This window comes from Pristiophorus japonicus, chromosome 4 (genome assembly GCF_044704955.1).
Source record: "Pristiophorus japonicus isolate sPriJap1 chromosome 4, sPriJap1.hap1, whole genome shotgun sequence".
NCBI classification, from domain to species: Eukaryota; Metazoa; Chordata; class Chondrichthyes; family Pristiophoridae; genus Pristiophorus; species Pristiophorus japonicus.
Genome location: NC_091980.1, coordinates 153,605,854 through 153,624,030, shown reverse-complemented (window position 1 = coordinate 153,624,030; position 18,177 = coordinate 153,605,854). Strand labels below are relative to the sequence as shown.

At 59.1% G+C, this 18,177-nt stretch overlaps 1 protein-coding gene across 1 annotated transcript in view; it reads left to right on the top strand.

The window, feature by feature from the left end:
* Window positions 1-18,177, top strand: part of sptbn5 (spectrin, beta, non-erythrocytic 5) — a 635,480-nt gene that overhangs the window by 44,269 nt on the left and 573,034 nt on the right. The window contains exons 8-9 of the mRNA XM_070878655.1: window positions 3,510-3,648; window positions 4,848-5,080. Coding sequence (XP_070734756.1) covers window positions 3,510-3,648; window positions 4,848-5,080 — 372 coding nt within the window. The remainder of the gene's footprint in view (window positions 1-3,509; window positions 3,649-4,847; window positions 5,081-18,177) is intronic.

The window sequence follows — 18,177 nt, the reverse complement described above, 5'->3', positions numbered from 1 at the left end:
TCAGACACTGACCTTTCAGGGTCTGGGTGGGTCAGTAGGTCACACACCGTCCTTTCAGGGTCTGGGTGGGTCAGTGGGTCAGACACTGACCTTTCAGGGTCTGGGTGGTTCAGTGGGTCGACTCTGTCCTTTCAGGGTCTAGGTGGGTCAGTGGGTCAGACTCTGTCCTTTCAGGGTCTGGGTGGGTCAGTAGGTCAGACACTGTCCTTTCAGGGTCTGGGTGGGTCAGTAGGTCAGACACTGACCTTTCAGGGTCTGAGTGGGTCAGTGGATCAGACACTGACCTTTCAGGGTCTGGATGGGTCCGTGGGTCAGACTCTGTCCTTTCAGGGTCTGGGTGGGTCAGTGGGTCAGACACTGTCCTTTCAGGGTCTGGGTGGGTCAGTAGGTCAGACACTGACCTTTCAGGGTCTGGGTGGGTCAGTAGGTCAGACACTGTCCTTTCAGGGTCTGGGTGGGTCAGTAGGTCACACACCGTCCTTTCAGGGTCTGGGTGGGTCAGTGGGTCAGACACTGACCTTTCAGGGTCTGGGTGGGTCAGTGGGTCAGATTCTGTCCTTTCAGGGTCTAGGTGGGTCAGTGGGTCAGACTCTGTCCTTTCAGGGTCTGGGTGGGTCATTGGTCAGACACTGACCTTTCAGGGTCTGGGTGGGTCAGTAGGTCACACACCATCCTTTCAGGGTCTGGATGGGTCCGTGGGTCAGACACTGACCTTTCAGGGTCTGGGTGGGTCAGTGGGTCAGACACCGTTCTTTCAGGGTCTGGGTGGGTCAATAGGTCATACACCGTCCTTTCAGGGTCTGGGTGGGTCAGTAGGTCACACACCGTCCTTTCAGGGTCTGGGTAGGTCGGTGGGTCAGACACCGTCCTTTCTGGGTCTGGGTGGGTCAGTAGGTCACACACCGTCCTTTCAGGGTCTGGGTGGGTCAGTAGGTCACACACCATCCCTTCAGGGTCTGGGTGGGTCAGTAGGTCACACACCGTCCTTTCAGGGTCTGGGTAGGTCGGTGGGTCAGACACACCTTTCAGGATCTGGGTGGGTCAGTGGGTCAGACACTGACCTTTCAAGGTCTGGGTGGGTCAGTGGGTCAGACTCTGTCCTTTCAGGGTCTGGGTGGGTCAGTAGGTCACACACCATCCCTTCAGGGTCTGGGTGGGTCAGTAGGTCACACACCGTCCTTTCAGGGTCTGGATGGGTCCGTGGGTCAGACACTGACCTTTCAGGGTCTGGGTGGGTCAGTGGGTCAGACACCGTCCTTTCAGGGTCTGGGTGGGTCAGTAGGTCACACACCGTCCTTTCAGGGTCTGGGTAGGTCGGTGGGTCAGACACCGTCCTTTCAGGGTCTGGGTGGGTCAGTAGGTCACACACCGTCCTTTCAGGGTCTGGGTGGGTCAGTAGGTCACACACCATCCCTTCAGGGTCTGGGTGGGTCAGTTGGTCACACACCGTCCTTTCAGGGTCTGGGTAGGTCGGTGGGTCAGACACACCTTTCAGGATCTGGGTGGGTCAGTGGGTCAGACACTGACCTTTCAGGGTCTGGGTGGGTCAGTAGGTCAGACACCATCCCTTCAGGGTCTGGGTGGGTCAGTAGGTCACACACCGTCCTTTCAGGGTCTGGGTGGGTCAGTGGGTCAGACTCTGTCCTTTCAGGGTCTGGGTGGGTCAGTGGGTCAGACACTGACCTTTCAGGGTCTGGGTGGGTCAGTAGGTCACACACCGTCCTTTCAGGGTCTGGGTGGGTCAGTGGGTCAGACACTGACCTTTCAGGGTCTGGGTGGGTCAGTAGGTCAGACACTGACCTTTCAGGGTCTGAGTGGGTCAGACTCTGTCCTTTCAGGGTCTGGTTGGGTCAGTAGGTCAGACACTGACCTTTCAGGGTCTGGGTGGGTCAGTAGGTCAGACACTGACCTTTCAGGGTCTGGGTGGGTCAGACACTGACCTTTCAGGGTCTGGGTGGGTCAGACTCTGTCCTTTCAGGGTCTGGGTGGGTCAGTAGGTCAGACACTGACCTTTCAGGGTCTGGGTGGGTCAGTAGGTCAGACACTGACCTTTCAGGGTCTGGGTGGGTCAGACTCTGTCCTTTCAGGGTCTGGGTGGGTCAGTTGGTCAGACTCTGTCCTTTCAGGGTCTGGGTGGGTCAGTAGGTCACACACCGTCCTTTCAGGGTCTGGGTGGGTCAGTGGGTCAGACACTGACCTTTCAGGGTCTGGGTGGGTCAGTAGGTCAGACACTGACCTTTCAGGGTCTGAGTGGGTCAGACTCTGTCCTTTCAGGGTCTGGTTGGGTCAGTAGGTCAGACACTGACCTTTCAGGGTCTGGGTGGGTCAGTAGGTCAGACACTGACCTTTCAGGGTCTGGGTGGGTCAGACACTGACCTTTCAGGGTCTGGGTGGGTCAGACTCTGTCCTTTCAGGGTCTGGGTGGGTCAGTAGGTCAGACACTGACCTTTCAGGGTCTGGGTGGGTCAGTAGGTCAGACACTGACCTTTCAGGGTCTGGGTGGGTCAGACTCTGTCCTTTCAGGGTCTGGGTGGGTCAGTTGGTCAGACTCTGTCCTTTCAGGGTCTGGGTGGGTCAGTAGGTCACACACCGTCCTTTCAGGGTCTGGGTGGGTCAGTGGGTCAGACACTGACCTTTCAGAGTCTGGGTGGGTCAGTGGGTCACACACTGTCCTTTCAGGGTCTGGGTGGGTCAGTGGGTCACACTCTGTCCTTTCAGGGTCTGGGTGGGTCAGTGGGTCAGACACTGTCCTTTCAGGGTCTGGGTGGGTCAGTAGGTCAGACACTGTCCTTTTAGGGTCTGGGTGGGTCAGTAGGTCAGACACTGACCTTTCAGGGTCTGAGTGGGTCAGTAGGTCAGACACTGACCTTTCAGGGTCTGAGTGGGTCAGTGGGTCAGACACTGACCTTTCAGGGTCTGGATGGGTCCGTGGGTCAGACTCTGTCCTTTCAGGGTCTGGGTGGGTCAGTGGGTCAGACTCTGTCCTTTCAGGGTCTGGGTGGGTCAGTGGGTCAGACTCTGTCCTTTCAGGGTCTGGGTGGGTCAGTGGGTCAGACACTGTCCTTTCAGGGTCTGGGTGGGTCAGTAGGTCAGACACTGACCTTTCAGGGTCTGGGTGGGTCAGACACTGTCCTTTCAGGGTCTGGGTGGGTCAGACACTGACCTTTCAGGGTCTGGGTGGGTCCGTGGGTCAGACACTGTCCTTTCAGAGAATAATATGCACTTCATTACAACAGTTTCCCACATTACAACAGTGAATACACTCCATAAGTACATCATTGGCTGTAAAGCGCTTTGAGACATCCGGTAGTCCTGAAAGGCGCTATATAAATGCAAGTTTTTCTGATTGTTTCTCATGCAGTTCTGTAAGAATTGGAATGTGCACCTGGTCTTGGACCCATGCAGTGTCACACAGACCTGGGGTCAGAATGTTTGTGCACAAGGGGGTCTCAGGCAGAGTGGGAATACAGTCACGGGTGCAGTGTTTGAAATCCCTTCTTTCCCCACAGACAGCAGAATGTTGGGTGTCGCTGGCAAAATCTTCTCCAACAGCTTCACAAACATAGAGAAACCCTGAACAAGATGGTGGCCGCACTCGCCCTACTCCGAGATATTGATACTGTTCACCAAGAAATAATGACCCTTCAGGTAAGAGTTGGCATTCAGATATTTTAAAGGATAGCTACTGAATATTACACTGAAAGCAGATTATGTGTTCAATGCATTGCTTAGTCCTGGCAGAACCCTAGCTGTCTGTCTTTGCCACAGTGTGCGGGAGTCGTGATGGACAGGCAGGGTGGCTCTCTTCAATCACAGGCATTATCACCTTATTCAACAGAGAGACCCTGGCACTTTGTAGTGAGCACTAGCTAGCAACTTGTTCCATAAGCCTACTATTCTCTGGGAAAAGAAGAACTACCTAACATCCAGGCAAGTGGAGAGTATTCCAGCACACTCCTGACTTGTGCCTTATAGATGGTGGAAAGGCTTTGGGGAGATAGGAGGTGAGACACTCGCCGCAGAATACCCAGCCTCTGACCTGCTCTTGTAGTCACAGTATTTATGTGGATGGTCCAGATACGTTTCTGGTCAATGGTGACCTCCCAGAATGTTGATGGTGAGAATTCGGCGATAATAGTGCCGTTGAATGTCAAGGGGCGGTAGTTAGACTCTCACTTGTTGGAGACAGCCATTGCCTCACTTGTATGACGTGAATGTTATTTGCCACTTATCAGCTCAAGCCTGAATGTTGTCCAGGTCTTGCTGAATGCATCTAACCTTTTTGGGTTAGAAGAGTGATAGAAATTTGGAACTCTCTCCCACAAAAAGCCATAGATGTTAGCCCAATTAATAATTTTAAACAAAGATCGTTAGATTTTTGCTAGACAAGGGTATAAAAGGATATGCAGCCAAGGCAGGTGGATGGAGTTAAGCTGCAGATCAGCCTTGTTGGTCTCACTGTTGGTCAAGCCCCATACTTTTGTGTTGAGAAAATTTTAGTTTGTGCTCCTTATATTCGTCTGAATCACCCACAACAGGAAGGAGGAACGTGGAACCAGCACTGACCCCGGGTACCCCACTTCTGAACCTTCGTTGTCCTTTGTTATCAGTGGCTCAGTTATTCCTGGTTTAGTACAGACTTTTGAGTCACCTGCCTGTCTGCAGTTGGTCAGTTGTCCAGAGAGAGGTCAGGAAAATAGGAGAGAAGTAATTTAAAATAGGAAGGCCTCAGTTCTTTCAAAGCGACAACAATAAAAGTGTTAGAAATGTAATGGTGATCCAACAAACTGCCATGGTTCAGCTTTCATTTCTCTCTTTCCCCTCCCCCCCCCCCCCACCCCCCACAGTCGGTGGTAAGTTCGGCTGATTACGGCAAGCACCTGTTCGATGTGGTGGACATGGTGCAGAAGCACAACCTGATCGACTCTCAGATCTCAGCTCACGGAGAAACCCTGAAACACATCAACCAGAGAGCTGACAATCTCCGAAGGAGCAGCGAGCTGAAGATTGACGAGGTGCAGGGCAAACTCAGGGCTCTCAACGACCTTTACAGCAACGTCCTCGAACTCAGCAAATCAAGGTCAGAAACTGCCCATCGCTAAATGCTACAAATGTCAGTTGGGTAATAGGCTGATGTAATGCCAGCCTCGTCGGTCCCCTCAGGCTCCTGGTCATAAGGGACTTTCGCGGAATGAGTTTGGCCATTTCAACCCAGTTCTGAGAAAAGGGCCACCCTGATTGGTCACTGAATCGATAATCTCACCCTGAGGCTGCAAGGTGACTGGTGGAAGGAATGGAAAAGTGAAACTGCTGCAGAAGGGGACTGTTCTGAGATTGGAATGAGATGCGTTGTTACCATGACACGCAGTCACCGTTACCGAGACCCCCATTGACCGGGACCCGCCATTACCAGGACCCGCAGTTACCGTTACCATGACCCGCAGTCACCGTTACCGTGACCCGCAGTGACCGTGATCGGGACCCACATCACCGTTACTGGGACCCAGAGTGACCGGGACCCGGCGTTACCGGGACCTGCAGTTGCCGTTACCGTGACCCGCAGTCACCATAACCTGCAGTGTCCGTGACCCGCAGTGACTGTTACCATGACCCGAAGTGACCGGGACCTGCAGTCACTATTACTGTAACCCGCAGTGACCGTGACCTGCAGTCACCGTGACCCGCAGTGACCGTGACCCGCAGTCACTGTTACCGTAACCCGCAATGACCGTGACCCGCAGTCACCGTAACCCGCAGTCACCGTGACCCACAGTCTCCGTTACCGTGACTCGCAGTCACCGTTGCCGTAACCCACAGTGACCGTGACCCGCAGTGACCGTGACCCGCAGTCACCGTGACCCGCAGTCACCGTTACTGTGACCCGCAGTCACCGTTACCGTGATCCGCAGTGACCTGCAGTCACCGTGACCTGCTGTCACCGGGACCCGCAGTCACCGTGATCCACAGTGAACGTTACCGTGACCCGCAGTGACCGTTTCCTGGACCAGCCGCGACCGGGACCCGCAGTCACCGTTACCGTGACTCGCAGTGACCGTGACCTGCAGTCACCGTTACCGTGATCCGCAGTGACCGTTACCGTGACCCGCAGTGACCGTTACCATGACCCGCAGTCACCGTGACCCACAGTCACAGTGACCCACAGTCACTGTTACCGTGACCCGCAGTCTCCGTTACCGTAATCCGCAGTGACCTGCAGTCACCGTGACCCGCTGTCACCAGGACCCTCAGTCACCGTGACCCGCAGTGAACGTTACCGTGACCCATAGTCACCGTTTCCTGGACCTGCAGTGACCGGGACCCACTGTGACCGTGACCGTGACCCGCAGTCACCGTGACCCACAGTCACCATTACCGGGACCCCCAGTGACCAGGACCCGCCGTTAACGGGACACGCAGTGACTGTGACCCGCAGTGACCGCGACCCGCAGTCACCATGAACCGCAGTGACCCTTACCGTGATCCGCAGTGACCGTGACCCGCAGTCACCGGGACCCGCAGTGATCGTGACCCGCAGGGACCGTGACCCGCAGTGACCGTGATCCGCAGTCACCGTTACCGTGACCCGCAGTCACCGTTACTGTGACCCGCAGTGACCGTGACCGTGACCCACAGTCACCGTTACCGTGACCCGCAGTCACCGTGGCCCGCAGTGACCGTGACCGTTATCCGCAGTCACCGTGACCATGACCCGCATTCGCCGCGACCCGCAGTGACCATTACCGTGACCCGCAGTGACCGTGACCTTGACCCGCAGTCACCGTTACTATGACCCACAGTGACCGTGACCCGAAGTCACTGTTACCGTGACCCGTAGTCACCGTGAGCTGCAGTGAACGTGACCCGCAGTGATCGTTACCGCGACCTACAGTGATCGTCTCCTGGACCCGCCGTGACCGTGACCCGCTGTGACCATGACCCGCAGTCACCGGGACCCGCAGTGTCCGGGACCTGCAGTGACCATTATCGTGACCTGCAGTGACCGTGACCCACAGTGACCGTTACCATGACCCGCAGTCACCATGACCCGCAGTCACCGTTACCGTGACCCGCATTGACCGTGACCCGCAGTGACCATTACCATGACCCGCAGTGACCGTCACCGTGACCCGCAGTCACCGTTTCCTGGACCCGCAGTGACCGGGACACACAGTCACCGTGACCGCAGTGACCGTTACCATGACCCGCAGTCACCGTGACCGGCAGTGACCGTTACCATGACCCGCAGTCACCGTGATCCACAGTCACTGTTACCGTGACCCACAGTGACTGTCACCGTGATCCGCAGTCACCGTTTCCTGGACCTGCAGTGACTGGGACCCGCTGTGACCGTGACCGTGATCCACAGTCACCATTACCGGGACCCCCAGTGACCGGCACCCGCCGTTAACGGGACACGCAGTGACCGTGACCCGCAGTCACCGTTACCATGACCTGCAGTGACCGCGACCCGCAGTCACCATGAACCGCAGTGACCCGCAGGGACCGTGACCCGCAGTGACCGTGATCTGCAGTCACCGTTACCGTGACCCGCAGTGACCGTGACCCGCAGTGACCGTGACCCGCAGTCACCGTTACTGTGACCCGCAGTCACCGTGACCCACAGTGACCGTTACCGTGACCCACAGTCACCGTGACACGCAGTGACCGTTACCGTGACTGCAGTGACCGTTATAATGACCCGCAGTTACCGTGACCTGCAGTCACCGTTACCGTGACCCGCATTCACCGTGACCCGCAATGACCGTGACCCACAGTCACCGTGACCCAGAGTGACCATGACCCACAGTGACTGTTACCGTGACCTGCAGTCACCGTTTCCTGGACCCACAGTGACCGTGACCCACAGTCACCGTTACCATGATCCACAATGACCGTTACCGTGACCCGTAGTGACCGTTACCGTGACCCGTAGTGACCGATACCGTGACCCGCAGTCACTGTGACCCGAGTCACCGTTACCGTGACCCGCAGTCACCGTGACCCGTAGTCACTGTTACCGTGACCCGCAGTGACTGTGGCCCGCAGTGACCGTTACCATGACCCGCAGTCACAGTTACCATGACCCGCAGTCACGTGGCCCGCAGTGACCGTGACCCGCAGTGACCGTTACCGTGACCCGCAGTGACCGCTACTTTGATACACAATCACTGTGACCCACAGTCACCGTCACCGTGACCCGCAGTGACCGAGACCCGCAGTGACCGTTATCATGACCCGCAGTCACCGTGACCCACAGTCACCGTTACCGGGACCCACAGACACGGGACCCGCAGTCACCGGGACCCGCAGTCACCATTACTGGGACCCGCAGTGACCGTTGCCCGCAGTCACTGTGACCCACAGTGACCATGACCCGCAGTGACCCGGGACCTGCAGCTAGCGGGATCCGCAGTCACCGTAACCCGCAGTCACCATGACCCGCAGTGACCGTCACCATGATCCGCAGTGACCGTTACCACCACCCGCATTCACCGTGACCCGCAGTGACCGTCACCATGATCCGCAGTGACCGTTACCAACACCCGCATTCACCGTGACCCGCAGTGACCGTTACCATGATCCGCAGTGACCGTTACCAACACCCGCATTCACCGTGAACCGCAGTCACCGTTACCATGACCTGCAGTCACCGTGACCCGCTGTGACCATGACCCGCTGTGACCGTGACCCGCAGTGACCATGACCCGCAGTGACCGTTACACGTGACCCGCAGTGACCGTGACCCGCAGTGACCGTTACCATGACCCGCAGTCACCGTGACCCGCATTCACCATTATCATGACCCACAGTGACCATGACCGTGACCTGCAGTCACCGTGACCCACACTGACCTTTACCGTGACCCGCAGTGACCATGACCCGCTGTGACCGTTACCATGACCCGCAGTCACCGTGACCCGCAGTCACCGATACCGGGACCCACAGACAAGGGACCCGCAGTGACCGGGACCCGCAGTCACCATTACTGAGACCCGCAGTGACCGTGACCCGCAGTGACCGGGACCCGCAGTGACCGTGACCTGCAGTGACTGTTACAGTGACCCACAGTAACCGTGACCCGTAGTGACCGTGACCCGCAGTCACCGTTAGCGTGACCCGCAGTGACTGTGACCGTGACCCGCAGTTACCGTGACCCGCACTGACCGTGACCAGCAGTGACCGTTACCATGACCCGCAGCCACCGTGAACTGCAGTGACCGTTACCGTGACCTGTAGTGACCGTTACCGTGACTCGCAGTGACCATGACCCGCAGTGACCCGGGACCTGCAGCCAGCGGGACCCGCAGTCACCGTGACCCGCAGTCACCGTTAGCGTGACCCGCAGTGACTGTGACCGTGGCCCGCAGTCACCGCGGCCCGCAATCACCACGACCCGCAGTCACCATGACCCGCAGTGACCGTCACCATGATCCGCAGTGACCGTTAAAAACACCCGCATTCACCGTGACCCGCAGTGACCGTCACCATGATCCGCAGTGACCGTTACCAACACCCGCATTCACCGTGACCCGCAGTGACCGTTACCATGATCCGCAGTGACCGTTACCAACACCCGCATTCACCGTGTCCCGCAGTCACCGTTACCGTGACCCGCAGTTACTGTGACCCGCAGTGACCGTTACTGTGACCCGCAGTGACCGTTACCATGACCCGCAGTGACCGTGACCCGCAGTGAACGTGACCCGCAGTGACCGTTATCATGACTCACAGTGACCATGACCGTGACCCGCAGTCACCGTGACCCGCTGTGACTGTTACCATGACCCGCAGTCACCGTGACCCACAGTCACCGTTACCCGCAGTGACCGTTACTGTGACCTGCAGTCACTGTTACCGTGGCCCGCAGTCACCGCGACCCACAGTCACCATGACCCGCAGTGACCATCACCATGATCCGCAGTGACCGTTACCATCACCCGCAGTCACCGTGACCAGCAGTGACCGAGACCCGCAGTCACCGTTACCGTGACCCGCAGTCACCGTGACCCGCAGTGACCATGACCCACAGTGACCATTACCGTTTCCCGCAGTTACCGTGACCCGCTGTGACCATTACCATGACCCGGCAGTCACCATTAATGGGACCCACAGACATGTGACCCGCAGTCACCGGGACCCGCAGTCACCGTTACCATGACCCACAGTCACCGTGACCCGCAGTGACTGTTAACGTGACCCACAGTATCCGTGACCCGCAGTGACCGTCACCATGACCCGCAGTCACCGTTAGCATGACCCACAGTGACTGTGACGGTGACCTGCAGTTACCGTGATCTGCACTGACCGTGACCCGCAGTGACTGTTCCCGTGACCCGCAGTGACCGTTACCATGACCCGCAGCCACCGTGAACCGCAGTGACCGTTACCGTGACTCGCAGTGACCATGACCCGCAGTGACCCGGGACCTGCAGCCAGCGGGACACGCAGTCACCGTAACCCGCAGTGACCGTTACTGTGACCTGCAGTCACCATTACCGTGGCCCGCAGTCACCGTGACCCAAGTGACCATTACCATGATCCGTAGTGACCGTGACCCGCAGTCACCGTGACCCGCAGTGACCGGCACCTTCATCCGCAGTGACCGTTACCAACACCCGCATTCACCGTGACCCGCAGTCACCGTTACCGTGACCCGCAGTGACCGTTACCGTGACCCGCAGTCACCGTTACCATGATCCGCAGTGACCGTTACCGTGACCCGCAGTGACCGGGACCCGCAGTCACCGTGACCCGCAGTGACCATGACCCACAGTGACCATTACCGTTTCCCGCAGTTACCGTGACCCGCTGTGACCATTACCATGACCCGGCAGTCACCATTAATGGGACCCACAGACATGTGACCCGCAGTCACCGGGACCCGCAGTCACCGGGACCCGCAGTCACCGTTACCGTGACCCACAGTCACCGTTACCGTGACCCACAGTCACCGTGACCCGCAGTGACTGTTAATGTGACCTACAGTATCCGTGACCCGCAGTGACCGTCACCATGACCCGCAGTCACCGTTAGCGTGACCCACAGTGACTGTGACGGTGACCTGCAGTTACCGTGATCCGCACTGACCGTGACCCGCAGTGACTATTCCCGTGACCCGCTGTGACCGTGACCAGCAGTGACCGTTACCATGACCCGCAGCCACCGTGAACCGCAGTGACCGTTACCATGACCCGCAGTGACCGTTACCGTGACTCGCAGTGACCATGACCCGCAGTGACCCGGGACCTGCAGTCACCGTGACCCGCAGTCACCGTAACCCGCAGTGAACGTTACTGTGACCTGCAGTCACCGTTACCGTGGCCCGCAGTCACCGTGACCCAAGTGACCGTTACCGTGATCCGTAATGACCGTGACCCGCAGTCACTGTGACCCGCAGTGACCGGCACCTTGATCTGCAGTGACCGTTATCAACACCCGCATTCACCGTGACCCGCAGTCACCGTTACCATGATACGCAGTGACCGTTACCGTGACCCGCAGTGACCGGGACCCGCAGTCACCGTGACCCGCAGTGACCATGACCCACAGTGACCATTACCGTTTCCCGCAGTTACCGTGACCCGCTGTGACCATTACCATGACCCGGCAGTCACCATTAATGGGACCCACAGACATGTGACCCGCAGTCACCGGGACCCGCAGTCACCGTTACCATGACCCACAGTCACCGTGACCCGCAGTGATCGTGACCCGCAGTGACTGTTAACGTGACCCACAGTATCCGTGACCCGCAGTGACCGTCACCATGACCCGCAGTCATCGTTAGCGTGACCCACAGTGACTGTGACGGTGACCTGCAGTTACCGTGATCCGCACTGACCGTGACCCACAGTGACTGTTCCCGTGACCCGCTGTGACCGTGACCCGCAGTGACCGTTACCATGACCCGCAGCCACTGTGAACCGCAGTGACCGTTACCGTGACCCGCAGTGACCATTACCGTGACTCGCAGTGACCATGACCCGCAGTGACCCGGGACCTGCAGCCAGCGGGATCCGCAGTCACCGTAACCTGCAGTGACCGTTACTGTGACCTGCAGTCACCGTTACCGTGGCCCGCAGTCACCGTGACCCAAGTGACCGTTACCATGATCCGTAGTGACCGTGACCCGCAGTTACCGTGATCCGCAGTGACCGTTACCGTGACCCGCAGTGACCGGGACCTGCAGTCACCGTGACCCGCAGTGACTGTTCCCTTGACCCGCAGTGATCGGGACCCGCAGTGACCGTTACCATGACCCACAGCCACCGTGAACCGCAGTGACCGTTACCGTGACCCACTGTGACCATGACCCGCTGTGACCGTGACCCGCATTCACCATTATCATGACCCACAGTGACCATGACCGTGACCCGCAGTCACCGTGACCCACACTGGCCTTTACCGTGACCCGCAGTGACCGTGACCCGCTGTGACCGTTACCATGACCCGCAGTCACCGTGACCCGCAGTTACCGATACCGGGACCCACAGACACGTGACCCGCAGTCACCGGGACCCGCAGTCACCATTACTGAGACCCGCAGTCACCGTGACCCACAGTGACCGGGACCTGCAGTCACCGTGACCTGCAGTGACTGTTCCCTTGACCCGCAGTGATCGGGACCCGCAGTGACCGTTACCATGACCCACAGCCACCGTGAACCGCTGTGACTGTGACCCGCTGTGACCGTGACCCGCATTCACCATTATCATGACCCACAGTGACCATGACCGTGACCCGCAGTCACCATGACCCACACTGACCTTTACCGTGACCCGCAGTGACCGTGACCCGCAGTGACCGTGACCCGCAGTGACCGTGACCCGCTGTGACCATTACCATGACCCGCAGTCACCGTGACCCGCAGTTACCGATACCGGGACCCACAGACACGGGACCCGCAGTCACCATTACTGAGACCCGCAGTCACCGTGACCCCCAGTGACCGTGACCCACAGTGACCGTAACCCGCAGTGACCATGACTCGCAGTGACCGTGACCCGCAGTGACCGGGACCCGCAGTGACCGTTACCATGATCCACAGCCACCGTGAACCGCAGTGACCGTGACCCGCATTCACCATTATCATGACCCACAGTGACCATGACCGTGACCCGCAGTCACCATGACCCACACTGACCTTTACCGTGACCCGCAGTGACCGTGACCCGCAGTGACCGTGACCCGCTGTGACCGTTACCATGACCCGCAGTCACCGTGACCCGCAGTTACCGATACCGGGACCCGCAGTCACCGGGACCCGCAGTCACAATTACTGAGACCCGCAGTGACCGTGACCCGCAGTGACCGTGACCCGCAGTGACCAGGACCCGCAGTGACCGGGACCCGCAGTGACCGTGACCTGCAGTGACTGTTACTGTGACCCACAGTAACCGTGACCCGTAGTGACCGTCACCGTGACCTGCAGTCACCGTTAGCGTGACCCGCAGTCACCGTGACCCACAGTCACCGGGACCCACAGACACGGTACCCGCAGTCACCGTGACCCGCATTCACCATTATCATGACCCACAGTGACCGTTACCCGCAGTCACCGTGACCCACAGTGACCATGACCCGCAGTGACCCGGGACCTGCAGCCAGCGGGACCCGCAGTTACCGTAACCCGCAGTGACCGTTATTGTGACCTGCAGTCACTGTCACCGTGGCCTGCAGTCACCGTGACCCGCAGTCACCATGACCCGCAGTGACCGTCACCATGATCCGCAGTGACCGTTACCACCACCCGCAGTCACCGTGACCCGCAGTCACCGTTACCATGATCCGCAGTGACCGTTACCGTGACCCGCAGTGACCGGGACCTGCAGTCACCGTTACCAGCAGTGACTGTTCCCTTGACCCGCAGTGATCGGGACCCGCAGTGACCGTTACCATGACCCACAGCCACCTTGAAGCGCAGTGACCGTTACCGTGACCCGCTGTGACCGTGACCCGCTGTGACCGTGACCCGCATTCACCATTATCATGACCCACAGTGACCATGACCGTGACCCGCAGTCACCGTGAACCACACTGACCTTTACCGTGACCCGCAGTGACCGTGACCCGCAGTGACCGTGACCCGCTGTGACTGTTACCATGACCCGCAGTCACCGTGACCCGCAGTCACCGATACCGGGACCCACAGACATGGGACCCGCAGTCACCATTACTGAGACCCGCAGTCACCATTACTGAGACCCACAGTGACCGTGACCCCCAGTGACCGTGACCCGCAGTGACCGTGACCCGCAGTGACCGTGACCTGCAGTGACTGTTACAGTGACCCACAGTAACCGTGACCCGTAGTGACCGGCACTGTGACCCGCAGTCACCGTTAGCATGACCCGCAGTGACTGTGACCGTGACCCGCAGTTACCGTGACCCGCACTGACCGTGACCAGCAGTGACCGTTACCGTGAACCGCAGTGACCGTTACCATGACCCACAGCCACCGTGAACTGCAGTGACCGTTACCGTGACCTGTAGTGACCGTTACCGTGATTCGCAGTGACCATGACCCGCAGTGACCCGGGACCTGCAGCCAGCGGGACCTGCAGTCACCGTTAGCGTGATCCGCAGTGACTGTGACCGTGGCCCGCAGTCACCGCGACCCGCAGTCACCATGACCCGCAGTGACCGTCACCATGAACGGCAGTGACCGTTACCAACACCCGCAGTCACCGTGACCCGCATTCACCATTATCATGACCCACAGTGACCATGACCATGACCCGCAGTCACCGTGACCCACATTGACCTTTACCGTGACCCGCAGTGACCGTGACCCACTGTGACCGTTACCATGACCCGCAGTCACCGATACCGGGACCAACAGACACGGGACCAACAGACACGGGACCCGCAGTGACCATGACCCGCAGTGACCGGGACCCGCAGTGACCGGGACCCGCAGTGACTGTTACAGTGACCCACAGTAACCGTGACCCGTAGTGACCGTCACCGTGACCCGCAGTCACCGTCACCGTGACCCGCAGTCACCGTTAGCGTGACCCGCAGTGACTGTGACCGTGACCCGCAGTTACCGTGACCCGCACTGACCGTGACCAGCAGTGACCGTTACAGTGAACCGCAGTGACCGTTACCATGACCCGCAGCCACCTTGAACTGCAGTTACCGTGACCTATAGTGACCGTTACCGTGACTCGCAGTGACCATGACCCGCAGTGACCCGGGACCTGCAGCCAGCGGGACCCGCAGTCACCGTGACCCGCAGTCACCGTTAGCGTGACCCGCAGTGACCGTTACCAACACCCGCATTCACCGTGGCCCGCAGTCACCGCGACCCGCAGTCACCATGACCCGCAGTGACCGTCACCATGATCCGCAGTGACCGTTACCAACACCCGCATTCACCGTGACCCGCAGTGACCGTCACAATGATCCGCAGTGACCGTTACCAACACCCGCATTCACCGTGACCCGCAGTCACCGTTACCGTGACCTGCAGTCACCGTGACCCGCAGTCACTGTTACCGTGACATGCAGTGACCGTTACTGTGACCCGCAGTGACCGTTACTGTGACCCGCAGTGACATTTACCGTGACCCGCAGTGACCGTGACCCGCAGTGACCGTTATCATGACCCGCAGTCACCGTGACCCACAGTCACTGTTACCGGGACCCACAGACACGGGACCCGCAGTCACCGGGACCCGCAGTGACCGTTACCCGCAGTCACTGTGACCCACAGTGACCATGACCCGCAGTGACCCGGGACCTGCAGCCAGCGGGACCCGCAGTCACCGTAACCCGCAGTGACCGTTACTGTGACCTGCAGTCACCGTTACCGTGGCCCGCAGTCACCGCGACCCGCATTCACCGTGACCCGCAGTGACCGTCACCATGATCCGCAGTGACCGTTACCAACACCCGCATTCACCGTGACCCGCAGTGAGCGTTACCATGATCCGCAGTGACAGTTACCAACAACCGCATTCACCGTGAACCGCAGTCACCGTTACCGTGACCTGCAGTCACCGTGACCCACAGTCACCGTTACCGTGACCCGCAGTGACCGTGACCCGCAGTGACCGTGACCCGCAGTGACCGTTACACGTGACCCGCAGTCACCGTGACCCGCATTCACCATTATCATGACCCACAGTGACCATGACCGTGACCCGCAGTCACCGTGACCCACACTGACCTTTACCGTGACCCGCAGTGACCGTGACCCGCAGTGACCGTGACCCGCAGTGACCGTGACCTGCAGTGACTGTTACAGTGACCCACAGTAACCGTGACCCGTAGTGACCGGCACTGTGACCCGCAGTCACCGTTAGCATGACCCGCAGTGACTGTGACCGTGACCCGCAGTTACCGTGACCCGCACTGACCGTGACCAGCAGTGACCGTTACCGTGAACCGCAGTGACCGTTACCATGACCCACAGCCACCGTGAACTGCAGTGACCGTTACCGTGACCTGTAGTGACCGTTACCGTGATTCGCAGTGACCATGACCCGCAGTGACCCGGGACCTGCAGCCAGCGGGACCTGCAGTCACCGTTAGCGTGATCCGCAGTGACTGTGACCATGGCCCGCAGTCACCGCGACCCGCAGTCACCATGACCCGCAGTGACCGTCACCATGATCCGCAGTGACCGTTACCAACACCCGCAGTCACCGTGACCCGCATTCACCATTATCATGACCCACAGTGACCATGACCATGACCCACAGTCACCGTGACCCACACTGACCTTTACCGTGACCTGCAGTGAGCGTGACCCGCTGTGACCGTGACCGTGACCCGCAGTCACCGATACCGGGACCAACAGACACGGGACCAACAGACACGGGACCCGCAGTGACCATGACCCGCAGTGACCGGGACCCGCAGTGACCGGGACCCGCAGTGACCGTTACAGTGACCCACAGTAATCGTGACCCGTAGTGATCGTCACCGTGACCCGCAGTCACCGTTAGCGTGACCCGCAGTGACTGTGACCGTGACCCGCAGTTACCGTGACCCGCACTGACCGTGACCAGCAGTGACCGTTACCATGACCCGCAGCCACCGTGAACTGCAGTGACCGTTACCGTGACCTGTATTGACCGTTACCGTGACTCGCAGTGACCATGACCCGCAGTGACCCGGGACCTGCAGCCAGCGGGACCCGCAGTCACCGTGACCCGCAGTCACCGTTAGCGTGACCCGCAGTGACCGTTACCAACACCCGCATTCACCGTGGCCCGCAGTCACCACGACCCGCAGTCACCATGACCCGCAGTGACCGTCACCATGATCCGCAGTGACCGTTACCAACACCCGCATTCACCGTGACCCGCAGTGACCGTTACCATGATCCACAGTGACCGTTACCAACACCCGCATTCACCGTGACCCGCAGTCACCGTTACCGTGACCTGCAGTCACCGTGACCCGCAGTCACTGTTACCGTGACATGCAGTGACCGTTACCGTGACCCGCAGTGACCGTTACCGTGACCCGCAGTGAACGTGACCCGCAGTGACCGTTATCATGACCCGCAGTCACCGTGACCCACAGTCACTGTTACCGGGACCCACAGACACGGGACCCGCAGTCACCGGGACCCGCAGTCACCATTACTGGGACCCGCAGTGACCGTTACCCGCAGTCACCGTGACCCACAGTGACCATGACCCGCAGTGACCCGGGACCTGCAGCCAGCGGGACCCGCAGTCACCGTAACCCGCAGTCACCGTTACTGTGACCTGCAGTCACCGTTACCGTGGCCCGCAGTCACCGCGACCCGCAGTCACCATGACCCGCAGTGACCGTCACCATGATCCGCAGTGACCGTTACCACCACCCGCATTCACCGTGACCCGCAGTGACCGTCACCATGATCCGCAGTGACCGTTACCAACACCCGCATTCACCGTGACCCGCAGTGAGCGTTACCATGATCCGCAGTGACAGTTACCAACACCCGCATTCACCGTGAACCGTAGTCACCGTTACCGTGACCTGCAGTCACCGTGACCCACAGTCACCGTTACCGTGACCCGCAGTGACCGTGACCCGCAGTGACCGTTACTCGTGACCCGCAGTCACCGTGACCCGCATTCACCATTATCATGACCCACAGTGACCATGACCGTGACCCGCAGTGACCGTGACCCACACTGACCTTTACCGTGACCCGCAGTGACCGTGACCCGC